The sequence below is a fragment of the Mercenaria mercenaria genome, chromosome 2, assembly GCF_021730395.1.
Source record: "Mercenaria mercenaria strain notata chromosome 2, MADL_Memer_1, whole genome shotgun sequence".
In the NCBI taxonomy this organism is placed as follows: domain Eukaryota; kingdom Metazoa; phylum Mollusca; class Bivalvia; order Venerida; family Veneridae; genus Mercenaria; species Mercenaria mercenaria.
In genome coordinates this window covers 27212834-27230528 of record NC_069362.1, presented here as the reverse complement: position 1 = coordinate 27230528, position 17695 = coordinate 27212834, and the positions used below count along the sequence as shown (strand labels likewise).

At 35.3% G+C, this 17695-nt stretch overlaps 2 protein-coding genes across 2 annotated transcripts in view; one reads left to right on the top strand and one right to left on the bottom strand.

Annotated features, from left to right (window-relative positions):
• The window catches only part of LOC123563563 (uncharacterized), a gene marked incomplete at its 5' end in the record, with an annotated part of 85188 nt that extends 81012 nt beyond the window's left edge, over window positions 1–4176 (top strand). Inside the window, one exon of the mRNA XM_053524919.1 lies at window positions 1556–4176. Within this exon, the coding sequence (XP_053380894.1) occupies window positions 1556–1578 (23 nt within the window). The remainder of the gene's footprint in view (window positions 1–1555) is intronic.
• An 11119-nt stretch (window positions 4177–15295) lies between these two features.
• Window positions 15296–17695, bottom strand: part of LOC123562051 (proprotein convertase subtilisin/kexin type 5-like) — a 110262-nt gene continuing 107862 nt past the window's right edge. Inside the window, exon 31 of the mRNA XM_053533205.1 lies at window positions 15296–16411. Within this exon, the coding sequence (XP_053389180.1) occupies window positions 16290–16411 (122 nt within the window). The 3' untranslated portion in view covers window positions 15296–16289. The remainder of the gene's footprint in view (window positions 16412–17695) is intronic.

Genomic DNA, 17695 nt, shown 5'->3' with positions numbered 1-17695 from the left:
AGTATTTGAACAATTTCCATTTGACCGTGATGTAGCTTGCACAAGCATTTAAACAATTCCCATGTCACTGGGACGTGCTATGTGTGCTTGATGAATTTGGTTTGCTTTTTTGGGAAGGAAGTGTTTAGAATTGTGTTTGGAAGGGTGTTTAGAATGGTGTTTGGAATGGTGTTTAGAAGGTTCAGGAAAGTTTAGGTTTTGTTTTCAGAAGGTTTTGTAATAATTCTTGTCAGCTCAGTGCAGAAAGTGAATAAATGCCATTTTCTGTCAGTGCAGTTATTCACATTTTTCACGGAGGTGAAGATCTGACTTTGTGTTAAAAAATATATATCGTATATTCAGAAGAAATTAAATAAATGTTTTACATGTCTGATAGAATTAAATTTTTTTGTGGCAGAGATTAAATTTTGCCCTTTAATATTCAACAAATATTCTCATTGCTTTAAGTGCAGTCTAAAAAAACATAAAAATTTAATGATTTCTAGTAGTGTAGAACTAAACTGCAGTTATTTTTGTAGATTGTAATTACTTTTCTACAGTCATTGACAGTTGAATGTATTTAAATGAGGTTATGATATGAGAAAACCAACATAGTGGCTTTGCCACCAGCATGGATCCAGTCCAGCCTGCGCATCCGCTCAGTGTGGTCAGGATCCATGCTGTTCGCTTTCAAAGCCTATTGCAACTAGAGAAACCATTAGCGAACAGCATTGATCCTGACCAGACTGTGCCAATGCGCAGGCTGGTCTGGATCCATGCTGGTCACAAAGCCACTATGTTGGTTTTCTCATGGCGTTGCTCAGTTATGTTTTTTTAGTAAAATTTCTTAAGTAGAATGTATAAATTTTGGCACCTAAGTATGATTTAGGAATGTTTGCACAATGTAGTGTAATTACGTCATTGACCATAAGAGTATACAGCATGAACATTAACACAATTTTGATAAAGAAAAAAATGCGAAACTTGGTACGATAAAGTTCCATGTTCTAGGTTTATAATATTTTAATAAAATGTTTGAAAAACTTGCATGTTCTTGTCAACAAATTAATGTTAATTAAATTTAAATTAATGGAATTAGGAAATATACAAATGCCTAAGAGAAGTTATGTTTAGTACTAAGAACAATGATATATCGCATTTCCTGAAAATACCTCAGAAACAATAAAAATGTATTTTGTCAGTGGCAGTTTTCAGGGGTTAAGTTGGTGACAGTGAATTTAAAATGGTTGTGTAAATTTTTAACTGTAAAATGTGACAAATCAAGATATTTATCAAGATCTTAGATTCTTTTAACAGCTGAAATGATTGATAGATATAAGGAATTGTAAAGAAAACCGGTTATTTTTCTGAAAGAAAGAAAGTATCTTGAGGCATTACTTAATACATCAGTATGGCTTAGGATTCTATTTTGAGTCTTTTTTTACCTACATTTCATTTAGTATTTTATGATAAAAATCTCAGTACTTCATTTCAAAATATTTAAGAATATCATAATTCAAAGGCTAGCCATATTTTTGTTATAATAAATATATTGTTTTGGTTTTTCTATTTTCAGAACCGGCCGTGTATGAAGCATAGACAAGATGTACACGTTTCTGAGATTATTTCATCTGTAGATAGATTAAATCGACAAGTGCTTCATGATGTTCATTAGCTACATTATTATAGAAATTAAAAATACATTTTCACCCTTGTTCAGGAAATTAAAAGACAGGAATTTATAAAAAATTTATTTGGATAAATATTGATTGATAATTTTTTAGTGGGGTGGGATGGTTGCAAAAATGCTTGTGTAATTGGAAAGTTACATAATTTTGTACATTATAACTAATCCAGGGTACATTTATATAGCATTAGATGTTAAAATAAACCTGTCTTATTTGCCATGACATTTAGAAGGTAATATTCTGTGAAATACAGTTTCCTCGACTTCCACAAGAATCCTTGTAGAATTCCGAAAGAATCATTGTATGTATACTGGTTGGGACCCATTTTCCGGACAGGACCAGTTTCCAGACACATGTAATATTCGCTTTATTTCTTTGTTATTAATGTAATTGTTTTATCTAGATCATTCAGATGTTTGTTCTTCATGTCTACAACAAACCACTATTTTATTAGGCTGTATAATGTTTGGGTTTTTGATGATAACTCACCTGCGTTTACAAAACAACTTTCTGTCTTAACAGGGCATGAAGATAGCATTGCGCATGCACAGTATTGCACACATGCCGAGGTATCAAGTAGGGAAGAAATAATCAAACTACATAATGATTGTTTGCTGATAACATGTTCTACTTTTAATTTCACGCTAAAGATTACATAAGATGCAGGGCTGTCGATTTTGCACTAATTTTATTCTATATTGGAATTATTAAGAATTTGTATAAGACAAAATTCGAGTTTTTATAGTCAACCTGGGTTTGCGTTTGTAGCTGCTATTGAATGTCAGGTTATGTTTCATGTGCAGTTTTGAAGAGATGAATGATAAAGAAATGTGTAGAAATAGTTTAATTACTTATTTTGATATCAAATTAAAAACAAAACACTGTCAAATTTTTTGTCAGGATACAGGTTTACCTGACGGGAAAAATAACTTATTTTAGTGAATCCATTTGAGGCCCCATGGAACCCATATTTTACGTCACAACACGATGCTGATTACAACATCGGATGTGGAAGGAGCTGAAGTTTGTTCAATGTGGGCTTCATTTATGTCAAATAATTTTTCATGGAATAATGGAGCCGAAATATGAAAATGTGTCCGGAAAATGGTTCCCAACCAGTACACATGTAATTTGTATCTGGGTCAATTCCAGGTAAGCAATGTTTATAATACTCAAAAAAATAAATATAATTATGTATATACTTATCTGTATGTATTCTCATTCTACATGTTGACAGCTAATATACATATATAAACATTTTTTTGAACAACTGAATTGTGTATGTATGCAAGACAAGCTCTGTGTAAAATGGTTGTATCATTTTGATGAAATACCAGCATTCTGTATTCTGTCATATTAAGTGTTTGTCCAGTATGTGAGGAATATATATGTTTGTGTGTGTCAAGTTTGTGAGGAGTATATAATGTGTGTGTCATGTATGTTAAGAAAACATTATGATTGAGTTGGCTTTTGTATATTTTCTTAAAGATACATATATGCATAGGATAAATGTGCTTGTTACTGTTAAAACTCATTGTTTAAAATTTGGTTGTTTTAAAACTATTTTCTTTCAGTTAGCACTCATAGTTGTGAATCGTTTATTCTTCTGATGCATAATAAAAGTCACAGGTGTAAATTCTATACCACCTTGAAAAATGACATGTGTAAATTCTATACTACCTTGACAAATGACGTTTAAGTTATATACCACCATGAAAAATCACAGGTGTAAATTATATATCACATACAAATTTGGTTTTATTCAGTAACTGTTGTAATACTATGTTCTTGCCGTCTGCCATCTGTAACTGTGATATTGTTTGAACCAGGTAATTATAACTTTATATTAAATCTTAGACCAGCTTGCATCATTCTGTTATTGTTTTATGGTTTTACTTTAAATGATAAGTTTTACTTTAACATTATTCTTATTTTAGAAAAAGAATTTTAAAGATTTCATGGTCAAAATAAACTGTTTAATTTCATTTTGTTAATATTTTTCATGTTTTCGAGCTATTGAGTGTCTTGATTGTCTTTGTTAAGATGAAACAGTACATTTGAGCCATGCCATGGGAAAACCAACATAGTGGGTTTGCGACCAGCATGGATCCAGACCAGCCTGCGCATCCGCGCAGTCTGATCAGGATCCATGCTGTTCGCTTTCAAAGCCTATTGTAATTAGAGAACCAGTTAGTGAACAGCATGGATCCTGACCAGACTGCGCGGATGCGCAGGCTAGTCTGGATCCATGCTGGTCGCAAACCAACTATGTTGGTTTTCTCATGGCACGGCTCATTTATTCAAATCCATCGTTAATGTTTCATAAAGTATGTTTAAATGTAGTGTTAAATTCACCAATTGTCACAAATTGTTTAAATCACAGTATCTCTTATACTGAAAGAAAATAGTTTCCTTTTGAGTAATTATTATATAATCAAAGACGTTATACAACATTAAGATATATGATATATACATACTTTTGTATGAAAATAAAATTATATGACAAAAATTGTTTTTGATGGCTTGTGTAAGTAATGGCCCTTACAGTGTTACCTGGACCAGTTTGCTTACACTGGGGAACAGAATACTAAATCTGGAGCTCAGTTTCCAGGACAAGGAGAATGTGTCTGGTGTATACAATTGGTCAACCTCCACCAAAGATTCCTACAAGGAAGTTGTCTTGTATAAAATCAGTAAACATCCACTACTGATTCCTGGGATGAAGTTGTCCAGTATACAATCAATTGACATCTGCCATAGATTCCTGGGATGAAGTTGTCCAGTATACAATCAGTCGCCATTCAACACAGGTTCCTGTGATGAAGTTGTCCAGTATACAATCAGTCGCCATTCGACACAGATTCCTGTGATGAAGTTGTCCAGTATACAATCAGTAAACATCCACTACAGATTCCTGGGATGATGTTGTCCGGTTTACAATCAACTGACATCTGCCACATAGGTTCCATAACTCTACTTTAATTTTTTACAAAATTTTGCTCCTTGTGTTTGATTAAAAAATAAAGTCCTGTAACTTCATCATAAATGCCATACATCAATACTGGCATTGTTGATTAGAGAATTTAGCTATGTCTAAGGACATAAAGGCATAAAACAAGAGTGCCCTATATAGCTCGTCTGACCTTAGTTCTTAACCCAGATTTCCTAGAGTTCATAAAAACAAACATTTTGACCATGTTTTATATAAACACAGGTGTTTGAAGCTCAATCAATAAAAATGTATATGCAGGTTAGATCTCTTGAAGAGACAAATAAAGGGCCATAACTTCCCTGAAAATCACTTAACCAGAACAGGCTTATAATATCAATAAAAAGTAACTTGCCGAAAATCATTGAACCAAAACATGCCAATGATATGTCCCTATAACAATGCTTGGCACTGATCAATTCTGTAAAGTTTGGTAGAAATCTTCCCAATGGTGTAAGAGAAGTTGCCAAAATGTAATAAAATTTTGACAAAGGGCCACAACTTCCCTGAAACAGAACAGGCTTATAATATCCATAAAAAGACTTAATACTGAAAAGGTTTGGTGGAAATCTGTCCTATTAAGTAAGACAAGAGAGCCATGATGGCCCTTTTATAGCTTACCTGAGTTTAATTGCTTGCTTTAACAAATTTATTTGCTAAAGCTTTAAAAACAGAAACAAGAGGGCCATGATGGCGCTGTATCGCTCATCTGAGTACCATTGCTCAAAATGATATGATTAAGTTTTGACATAGAGCACATAGGCATACACATTAAATATTATCAGGATAAACATTTTCTTGTAACAGTCCCTTTTGACCTAGTCAGGGCCAATTTCCATACAAAGTTTGAGGGTCCTAGGCTGAAATGCTGCATTTTTGTACTAACATGTCTATTCCTTACCCTGGAAGACTTAAATAACATTTAAAACCAATCTCATTAGATGCTGCTGAGATATATTCATTTAAATAAAATAAATGGAGGTAATTTGTCATAAATTCAGTCAAAAGTTATCTACCCTGATTGTCAGAGTCCATGTGATGGCACAAATGACATTTCAAATCAGTATCTTCATTGGGTACTGAGATACACCCATTTTAATTTGAAACAAGAGCCATGTTACACATGACTAATCCCCCCGCCGGGCATATTATAATTGAAGGCTAAAGTTCGTGGCAAGTTAGTGTCTAAAAGTGTTCATTTTGGGGAAAGCTTTGAAGAACCGTTTAGTTGTGGTCTGCATCAGGGGTTTTAAGATGTGGAAGAAAGAATAAGTCAGTAGTGAGGTGGTTTACTGCTAAATTTTATTAATTTTCATGAACAGTATAGCTATGATGTTTTTCTATATGGCTACTGTAAAAAGAAGGAATGGAAAGCTAACAGGGAACAAGAGTGCCAGAATGTCACAATATATGCCCATCAAAGCAAATTTCTTTACTCTAGCAGCTGTATTTGCAAATGGAATGTTAATTTTGTGGTTGTTTAGTAATCATTGTAAGTCTTTTGTTTTTCTAAGTCCACAAAAAAGCTTGTTACCAGGTAGAGATACCTTACATATAATAAAATACACATAAAATTGGAGAGTAACATCTATGTTGTACCACAGAAAAGTGGTCTTGTTTTTTTCAAAAAAAAAAAAAAAAAAAATTGTAAGTCCACACAAAAATCTTTATCAGGTAGAGATTGGTCAAAATACACCTCAAAATTGGATTTAGCATGCATGTTGTACTACAAAAAAGTGATCTCGATTTTTCCCTACGACTAGTAATGAAAAAGTTACAATAAAAGCTATTTAAAGTATTTAACAACAAAGGGAAGTAATTCTAAAGAAGGGAACTGCGCATGACACTTCGTCTCATGATGGTGTAGAATTGTGCCAAAATCCCTCCATGCATGAAGAAGAAATGCTTTGGACGGTCATTCTTGTTTCTGACTTCTGGCCTCTAAGTGTGACCTTGACCTTAGACCTAGTGACCTGGATCTTGCGCCTGACACTCCGTCTCATGGTGGTGAACATTTGTGCCAAGTTATATCAAAATCCCTCTATGCATGAAGAAGAAATGCTCTGGACATGGTTTTTATTCTTTTATCCTTTGACCTCGAAGTGTGACCTTGACCTTAGACCTAGGGACCTGGTTCTTGCGCATGACACCCCGCCTCGTGGTGGTAAACATTTGTGGCAAGATATATCAAAATTCCTCCAAGCATGAAGAAGAAATTCTCCGGACAAATTTTTTTAAGAAAATATGATAAAGGGGAATAACTACAAAAATAGGCAAGGTAGAGTTATTGTTCTTGCACACTGCACTTCCTCCCAATGTGTTCTATCAGTCTATGAAGTTTGAAGAAAATCTCTCCAGCACTTTTGGGGTTATGCTCCGGACAAAATGTTTTAAGAAAATATGATAAAGGGGAATAACTAAAAAAATAGGCAAGGTAGAGTTATTGTTCTTGCACAATGCACTTCCTCCCAATGTGTTCTATCAGTGTATGAAGTTTGAAGAAAATCCCTCCAGTACTTTTGGAGTTATGCTCTGGACAAATTTTTTTAAGAAAATATGATAAAGGGGAATAACTCAAAAAATAGGCAAGGTAGAGTTATTGTTCTTGCACACTGCACTTCCTCCTAATGTGTTCTATCAGTGTATGAAGTTTGAAGAAAATCCCTTTTTGAGTTATGCTCCAGACAAAGATCGTTGTGGACGGACGGACGGAGAGCATTTCTAATGTCCCCTTCGCCTTTGGCGGGGGGATAAACAAAGGGAGGGAATTTGAAATAAAATCAGTCCATAGCTATCTTCCCTAATTGCCTCAGTCCAACTAAAGACAATAATGAAATTTCAAACGAGTTCTATAAATATTTAGAGATAAATCCATTTTTATTAAAATCAGGGGAGGCAATCATGTATTGGTATATGCATGTAGAAGATACAGAGTACAAGCCTTTACAACAATATATTGGTAAGTATTCATATCGATATATGTTCAATCAATAGTTATCTAATATGTTACCATGGAAGACATAAATAACGTTTCAAACCAATCTCATTAGAAGCTGCTAAGGTGCATCCATTTAGATAAAAATAAAGGGAGGTAATTTGTCATAAATTCAGTTAGTACGTATCTTCACTGATTGTCCAAGTCCACTGGTTGACATAAATGAAATTTCAGATCAGTATCTTCACAAGTTATGGAGATATACCCATTTTAATTTGAAACAAAGGGAGGTAATTTGACATAAAATCAGTCCATATTATCTACACTGATTGTTTCAGTCCAACTATTGACAATAATGAAATTTCAAATAAGTCCTATAAGGACTTACTGATATAAATCCATTTTGATTACAATCAGGGGAGGTAATCAGATATAAACTAACTGGAACCAACGATTGGATCTGACAGATCCGTCATGGAATCAAAGATTTATTGTTGTTGAAGATATTTTGGAAGTTTGTATCAAACCAAACCATAAATGAAGTCTCTTTATAGCTGCAAAAGCCCAAATAGCAAATTTTGAACCTTTAAGGGGCCATAACTCTGGAACCCATGATGGAATCTGGCTAGTTCAAGAAAGGAACCAAGATCTTGTGGTGATACAAGTTGTGTGCAAGTTTGGTTAAAATCAAATCATAAATGAAGCTGCTATTGTGCAACATGGTCAAAATAGCTGATTTTGGCCCTTTCAGGGGCCATAACTCTGGAACCCATTATGGGATCTGGCCGGTTCAAGAAAGGAACCAAGATCTTATGGTGACACAAGTTTTTTGCAAGTTTGATTAAATTCAAATCCTAAATGAAGCTGCTATTGTGCAGACAAGGTCAAAATAGCTAATTCTGACCCTTTCAGGGGCCATAACTCTGGAACCCATTATGGGATCTGGCCAGTTCAAGAAAGGAACCAAGATCTTATGGTGACACAAGTTTTGTGCAAGTTTGATTAAATTCAAATCATAAATGAAGCTGCTATTGTGCAGACAAGGTCAAAATAGCTAATTCTGGCCATTTCAGGGGCCATAACTCTGGAACCCATAATGGGATCTGGCCAGTTTAAGAAAGGAATCAAGACCTTATGGTGATACAAGTTGTGTGCAAGTTTTGTTAAAATAAAATCATAAATGAAACCACTATAGTGCAGACAAGAAATTGTTGACGGACTGATGACGGAAGAAGGGTTATCACATAAGCTCAACTTGTCACTATGTGACAGGTGAGCTAAAAACTAGGCGAGAAGGTCATGGTAAAGATTCTTCAAGATAAGTACTGAAATCTGTTAAAAAATTATACCACCTACAGGTGGTCAAAAAAGATTCTTAAAGTTTTTCATTTATAAGTCTATGTAAAACTTGGTACCCGCCGGGGCAGGGCCTTTTTCACCAGAGGGGTATAATTTGAACAATCTTAGTAGAGGACCATAAGGCAATGCTACACACCAAATATCAAAGGCTTAGGTCTTGTGGTTTCAGACAAGAAGATTTTTAAAGTGTTTTCCTATACAAGTCTATATAAACCATGTGATCCCCGGGGAGGGGAAATATTTGACCTCAGGGGAATAATTTGAAAAATCTTGGTAGGGAACCACTATATGATGCTACATACCAAATATCAAAGCCCTAGGCCCTGTGGTTTTGGACAAGAAGATTTTTAAGTTTTTCCTTCCAGTTGTGATGGCAACCAGAGTTTTGCTTGGAATTCAATTCTTTGAAAATTTTTTAAAGGGGACCACCCAAGGATCATTCCTGTGAAGTTTGGTGTAATTCTGCTCAGTGGTTTTCAAAAAGATTTTTTTAGGAATTATTGATGGACACACGAGGGACGACAGACATTGAACGGTCACAAAAGCTCACCATGAGCCTGTGGCTCAGGTGAGCTAAAAAGTGGCTGAAACATCATAGAATTTGACAAATCAAGGTCAGTAACTTGCTAAAAAACACCGAACAGGAACATGCCCAAGATATGCACAACTAGGGTTTGCAATGATCATTTTTGTGAAGTTTGGTGTAATATTCCACTGTGTTTTTGAGCAACTGCCCAAATCAAGTAACAAGAGGGTCATGATGACCCTGGATCGCTCACCTGAGTAATATGAGTTACATGTTTCAAATGTCAAACTGATGATAAAATATTTAGAAAGTCAGTAGGTCACATCCATGGTCAATGAAATTCAGTTTTATGATTTGTGTGCAAACTGTGCATGTCATCAAAATTTCAATCTTAAATCTTAAAAAATAAGAAAGAAGGTCACTAGGTCAAGGTCACAATCAAGTGACATCATATTATTTTGGGTCATCAGGTAATTATAATTAAACAGTCTTGAAAATAGGATCAGATGATTTTTTAAGTATTTTTCCTATCTAACTCGCATAATAACTAAGTGTCCCAAGGGCGGGGCCTCTTTTAACCCCAGGGGCATAATTTGAACAATTTTGGTAGAGGACTACTAGACAATGCATCATACCAAATATCAAAAGCCTAGGTCGTTTGGTTTTAGACAAGAAGATTTTTAAAGCTTTTTCCTATACAAGTCTATATAAAACTTGGGACCCCCAGGGCAGGGCCTCTTTTCACCCAAGAGGTACAATTTGAACAATTTTGGTTGAGGACCATAAGACAATGCTACAAACCAAATATCAAAGGTCTAAGTGTTGTGGTTTCAGACAAGAAGATTTTTAAACTTTTTTTCCTATATAAGTCTATGTAAAACTTGGGACCCCCTGGGCGGGTCCATATTTGACCCTAGGGGGATAATTTGAATAATCTTGGTAGAGGACCACTAGATGATGCTTCAAACCAAATATCAAAGCCCTAGGCCATGTGGTTTTGTACAAGATGATTTTCAAAGTTTTCCCAATATAAGTCTATATAAACCATGTGACCCCCCGGGACAGGGCCAAATTTGACCCAAGGGGGATAATTTGAAAAGTCTTGGTAGAGGACCATTAGATGATGCTACACACTAAATATCAAAGCCCTAGGCCATGTGGTTTTGTACAAGAAGATTTTCAAGGTTTTCCCTATATAAGTCTATATAAACCATGTGATCCCCGGGGCGGGGCTATATTTTACCCTAGGGGGATAATTTGAACAATTTTGGTAGAGGACCACTAGATGATGCTACATGCCAGATATCAAAGCCCTAGGCCCTGTGGTTTTGGACAAGAAGATTTTTAAAGTTTTTCCTTTCAGTTGCCATGGCAACCAGAGTTCTGCATGGAATTCAATTCTTTGAATAATTTTGAAAGGGGGCCACCCAAGGATCATTCCTGTGAAGTCTGGTGTAATTCTGCCCAGTGGTTTTGAAGAAGAATATTTTTTTAGAAATTGTTGACGGACGACGTACGATGGACATCAAGCGGTCGCAATAGCTCACATTGTCACTTGGCGACAGGTGAGCTAAAAATATGAGAAATCATAGGCCAGAACTCCACAGATCACTAAGCTGGAACATGCAGGTGATATGTTAAACTAGGCTTGGCACTGACCCTATAAAGGGTCACTTCTATGAAAATGATGCCAATCTGCACAATTAGGCTTGGCACTGATTGATCCTGCACAGTAAAGGGTCATTACTATGCTGAAAATCATCAGACTGGAAAATGCTGACAATGTGCACAATGAGGCTTGGGACTGATCTCTCCTGTAGGGTTTGGTTGAAAAAGATCCAGCAAGCGGCGATTCATTGTGGGCCATAAGTCTGCTGGAAAACATGAAACCAGAAAATGCTAAGCTATTGTACAACTAGGCTTAGCAATGATCACTCTTGTGAAGCTTGGTGTAATTCAAACTATTGATGTCCAGAGCAGTTGCATGGACAAACTTTGTGACAGACTGACAGCACCAAATCTGTGTGTTTCTCCCACTACATCTGTGAGACATAAATGCCACTGTATATTGATTATTCAGCTCCATAGTTTCTAGCCAATTCAAATAAAATTTGGTATGCATGGTCAACCCATGTGGACACGGGACTTTCATGCCATTTTTATTGTGTCCATGTTTTTGACCTTAACCCTTATCATGCTGGACACAACTGATTCTGCCTTTGAGACCAGTGTAGATCATGATCAGTCTGCACATCTATGCAGTCTGATCATGATCTACAGTGTTTGCAATTTAGTCAGTATCTTTTTGGTATGCACCCCTTTGAACAGTTAATGGTACTGTCCAAATTGAAAGATGAATAAGTTCATTATAGAAATTTAGCAAGGTTATGGTTAACTACATCTTTACCTTGTATATTCAACTCCTACAAATTCCATGAAATGGCAACTTGGTATCTGTCATCATCACAATACCTGCTAAATTTTTAAAATGAACTGGCCCTTCATTCAATTTGGGCAGTACTACTTATTATTCAAAGGGGTGTTAACTGACAATTGACTGATGTCTGAACAGCAAACAGTGTAAACCATGATCAGCCTGGATGTGCAGGCTGCTCTTGGTCTGCACTGGTCAAAAAGGCAGAATCACCTGCCACCAGCAAGCTGAAGGTTAAAGCAACCTTTCACTTTGTTTTCCTTAAAGTAACCATTTACTTTGTATTTTGGGAGTATTGTATTATAAAAGAAACCCAACAAAACAGATGTTAAATTCTAGTTTATTGACTTGCTGAGAAATAATTTTAGATCAGAATTTTAGTATTAACCACTTTTGACATGTCCTATCAAAAATATAAAGACAAGAGGACCATGATGGTCCTGAATCGCTCACCTCTTCCCACATGACCCAGTTTTGAGTATGACGTCAATTTTTCTATTATTTGACATAGTGACCTAGTTTTTGAGCTCATGTGACCCAGTTTTGAACTTGACCTAGATATTATCAAGATAAAAATTCAGACCAATTTTCATGAAGATCCATTGAAAAATATGGTCTCTAGAGAGGTCACAAGGTTTTTCTATTATTTGACCTATTGACCTAGTTTTCGAAGGTACATGACCCTGTTTTGAATTTTATCTAGATATCATCAAGGTAAACATTCTAACTAATTTTCATGAAGATCTCATGAAAAATATGGCCTCTAGGGAGGTCACAAGGTTTTTCTATTTTTATACCTACTGGTCTAGTTTTTGACCGCACGTGACCCAGTTTAGAAAATGACCTAGATATCATCAAGGTGAACATTCAGATCAATTTTCATGAAGATCCATTGAAAAATATGGCCTCTAGAGAGGTGAAAAGATTTTATTAATTTCAGACCTACTGACCTAGTTTTTGACCGCAGTTGACCCAGTTTCAAACTTGACCTAGATATCATCAAGATGAACGTTCAGACCAACTTTCATACAGATCCCATGAAAAGTATGGCCTCTAGAGAGGTCACAAGGTTTTTTATATTATTTGCCCTACTGACCTAGTTTTTTAAGGCACGTGACCCAGTTTCAATCTTGACCTAGATATCATCAAGGTGAACATTCTGACCAATTTTTATGGAGATCCATTCCCAAGTATGGCCTCTAGAGAGGTCACAAGGTTTTTCTATTTTTAGACCTACTGACCTAGTTTTTGACTGCACATGACCCTGTTTCGAATTTGACCTAGATATCATCAAGATGAACATTCAGACCAACTTTCATACAGATCCCATGAAAAATATGGCCTTTAGAGAGGTCACAAGGTTTTTCTATTATTTGACCTACTGACCTAGTTTTTGAAGGCACATGACCCAGTTTCAAACTTGACCTAGATATCATCAAGATGAACATTCAGACCAACTTTCATACAGATCCCATACAAAATATGGTCTCTAGAGAGGTCACAAGGTTTTTATATTATTTGACCTACTGACCTAGTTTTTGACGGCATGTGACCCAATTTCGAACGTGACCTAGATATCATCAAGGTAAACATTCTGACAAATTTTCATGAAGATCTCATGAAATATATGGCCTCTAGAGAGGTCACAAGGTTTTTCTATTTTTAGACCTACTGACCTAGTTTTTGACTGCATGTGACCCAGTTTCGAACTTGACCTAGATATCATCAAGATGAACATTCAGACCAACTTTCATACAGATCCCAAGAAAAATATGGCCTCTAGAGAGGTCACAAGGTTTTTCTATTTTTAGACCTACTGATCTAGTTTTTGAAGGCACGTGACCCAGTTTCGAACCTGACCTAGATATCATCAGGTGAACATTCTGACCAATTTTCATGAAGATCTTGTGAAATATATGGCCTCTAGAGAGGTCACAAGGTTTTTCTATTTTTAGACCTACTGACCTAGTTTTTGATGGCACGTGACCCAGTTTCGAACTTGACCTAGATATCATCAAGATGAACATTCTGACCAACTTTCATAAAGATCCCATGAAAAATGTGACCTCTAGAGTGGTCATAAGCAAAAGTTTACGGACGGACGCACGGACGACGGACACCGCGCGATCACAAAAGCTTACCTTGTCACTTTGTGACAGGTGAGCTAAAAATACAATATTGATAGATATCTAGACCTTTCATATTCCATTGACTGAAAATGCTGCCATCAGCCTTGAAACAGCAGTAGTTTTTTGTAAACAAATTATATTATAAAAACCTAGTTTATTCATTTTTACTATTGTCAAGGGAGCTGTATCAACAAAATTGCCCACATCTTAAAATGTCTTTGTCTCACTATACTTATGTAATATTTGCCAGTAAAATATAGAACAGAGGAAAAGAGACAAAAGAAAGAATATATTTTGATGCATCATATCATACTTAATTCTGTAAACATTTTGTATTGGTTTTTCAGGATGTTGGTATAATTTGTTATATAACATTGCCCAGTATTCCTATTTTCTGTACCAGCACTTGGTTGTTCTCAGCATGCAGACAACAACTTCCCCATCCATATGAATCAGGACTCACCCTGGATAAACCTGTGACCTTTCCATTCTGGGTCATTTGCTCTACCAACTGTGCTAATTGGGCAGGTTACTTTGTATTGAGTACATCCTGATATGTATGTACTTTCAACTGTTCAAAATTATAGTGAAATTTTAAGCCTAATATACCATCTGTTTTCCAAAGACAAGCCATAGTTGTGTACAATACAGCAAAAACTGTAAAACTTTACAAAAAGAAAACTAAAGAGCCGCTATAAAAAGTATGTGAAATTACAAAGACAAAAACTGGGACAGGTGTAAAAGGTTTACCTTTGAAAGAAACAAAAATACCCAAAATAATGAAAATCTTTTAAAAAAAACTTTCCTTATTAAATAAGTTCTTGAGTGGAAACAGAAGAATATAATTATTTCTTATTCTGATATTCTTGTTTCTGTTAAAACATGCTTAAGCTAAAATGACATCACATTGATGTGCGATGATGTCAATATTTTTGCTGTGACCAAGAAAGAGCGCCACTATATTTTATCTACTGTTTTATATTAAGAGCATATTAGGATCGAAATAATGTACAGAAAAACTGTGTTTTAACCGTATTGATACACTCAAATCATTTATACGTCTCCAGAATATTTGAGCCGCGCCATGAGAAAACCAACATAATGGGTTTGCGACCAGCATGGATCCAGACCAGCCTGCGCATCCGCGCAGTCTGGTCAGGATCCATGCTGTTCGCTTTTAAAGCCTATTGGAATTGGAGAAACTGTTAGCGAACAGCATGGATCCTGACCAGACTGCGCAGATGCACAGGCTGGTCTGGATCCATGCTGGTCGCAAAGCCACTATGCTGGTTTTCTCATGGCACGGCTCATTTCACTCAGGCTACACCCTCATGAAGTTATTGCGCGGACATACAACCTATTTTCGTGCATTTATAATGTTAAAACACAGTTTTTCTATCCATTATTTCCTAATTAAATTCTTCCAAATATGAGAAATTCAGGCAGAAATATATGAATATTTATATAACAATCATTCACATAAAGTTTAGAATAGAATAGTGAATAAACATTACATTTTGCTACAAATGAAAAATTGTCTGAGTAACTTCTAAACTAGAGCTACATGTGATTCATACCCCCACTAAAAGTCTTGTTTAGAAATGGTTTATCAGTATTAAATACTATCTGTTTTATTATTTCTAAATATTACTTCAAAAGTCATGGTTCTTGATTTTATTTAAATCATTGTATGGATGAAATTCCATCCATTGGTTTTAAATCAACAATTTTGTACATTTGACCTCAAAATATGACCCTGACCTAAGCAAATAGGGGGATAATTTTGTCAAAATGAACTATGGAACTAAATACATAAAGTGATATTATTGTTTTGGTTTGTGAAAAGTTTTCAACAGATTTCAGGAATACTGAATGAGATTTTTACAACATTTTCAAAGTGAAAATTTGTCAAAACAGAAGTCAGAGTTATGGGACCTAATATGAGAATTTATCTGAAAAGACTGTTGCAAGTTTAAAATGATATTTGTATAGATTTTAAAGAAGAGACTGGACAGGAAAGAGTGGGACAAAGTCATTCCAATATAGCACCCTCAACTTCCTTGAATACAAAGTTTGTAGGTGGTATAAAAATGAAATTTTGTAAACAGTTTACATGACAGATCTACATTATTAAATACTACACAGATAAAAAAGATTATGACAAATTTCAATTAATAAAACTTGAAAAATATAGAAGTTGTTCATAATATTTGTAGTCTAACTAGGCACAGGAAAGAGATGTTTTGTCTATTATCTTGGTCTGCAAACAGCTCTCACCACATTGTAATCCGAAGGAAGGTGGAGATAATCAGGAGCTATAAACTGTGAGTAAGTACTTGACGCCAGTTGTGCCCCCTCCAACATATCAGGGCCTAGAAATATATATATAACATTGGTTTTAGCAATATTTTACAATACTTTTATATCTTTTCTTAATCACAATGTATATTCTTATATAAAAACATAATGTAGAACTTAACTATTATAAAACGAAACAAGAGGGCCAAGATGGCCCTAGGCCGCTCACCTGAGAAAACACGCCATAACAGTGTAAACATGTTTGACCTAGTGATTTAATGGAAAAAAATATTCTGACCAATTATCATTAAAATTGGAGAAAAAAATCTTGAGTATAAATAAGTATTTTCTTTGATTTGACCTAGTGACTTAGTTTTTGACCCCAGATGACCCACATTCTAACTTGACCTATATTTCATCAAGGCTATCATTCTGACCAAATTTCGTGAAGATCAATTGAAAAATACAGCCTCTATCGCATACACAAGGTTTTTCTTTGATTTCACCTAGTGACCTAGTTTTGACCCCAGACTACCCATATTCGAACTTTACTTAGATTTTATCAAGGCAACCATTCTGACCAAATTTTATGAAAATCCAGTGTAAAATGCAGCCCCTATTGCATACACAAGGTTTTTCCTTGATTTGACCTAGTGACCTAGTTTTTAAACCCAGATGACCCATATTCAAACTTGACCTAGATTTCATCAAGGCTATCACTGATGAAATTTCATGAAGATCAGTTGAAAAATACAGCCTCTATCGCATACACAAGGTTTTTCTTTGATTTAACCTAGTGACCTACTTTTTGACCCAGATGACTCATATTCGAACTTGATCTAGATTTCATCCAGGCAATCATTCTGACCAAATTTCATGAAGATTAATTGAAAAATCACCCTCTTTCGCATACAGAAGGGTTTACTTTGATTTGACCTAATGACCTACTTTTGACCCTAGATGACCCATAATCAAAATCAATGTAGATTTTATCAAGGCAATCATTCTGACCAAATTTCATGAAGATCAATTGAAAAATACAGCCTCTATCGCATACACAAGGTTTTTCTTTGATTTGACCTAGTGACCTACTTTTTGACCCAAGATGACCCATATTCAAACTTGATCTAGACTTTATCAGGGCAATCATTCTGACTTACTTTCAGGAAGATCAACTGAAAAATATAGCCTCTATCACATACACAAGGTTTTACTTTGATTTGACCTAGTGACCTAATTTTTGATCCCAGATGACCCATATTCAAACCTGACCTAGATTTCATCAATGCAATCATTCTGACCAAATTTCATTAAGATCAATTGAACAAGGAGCTGTGTTCAATAAACGCCTGATGCCC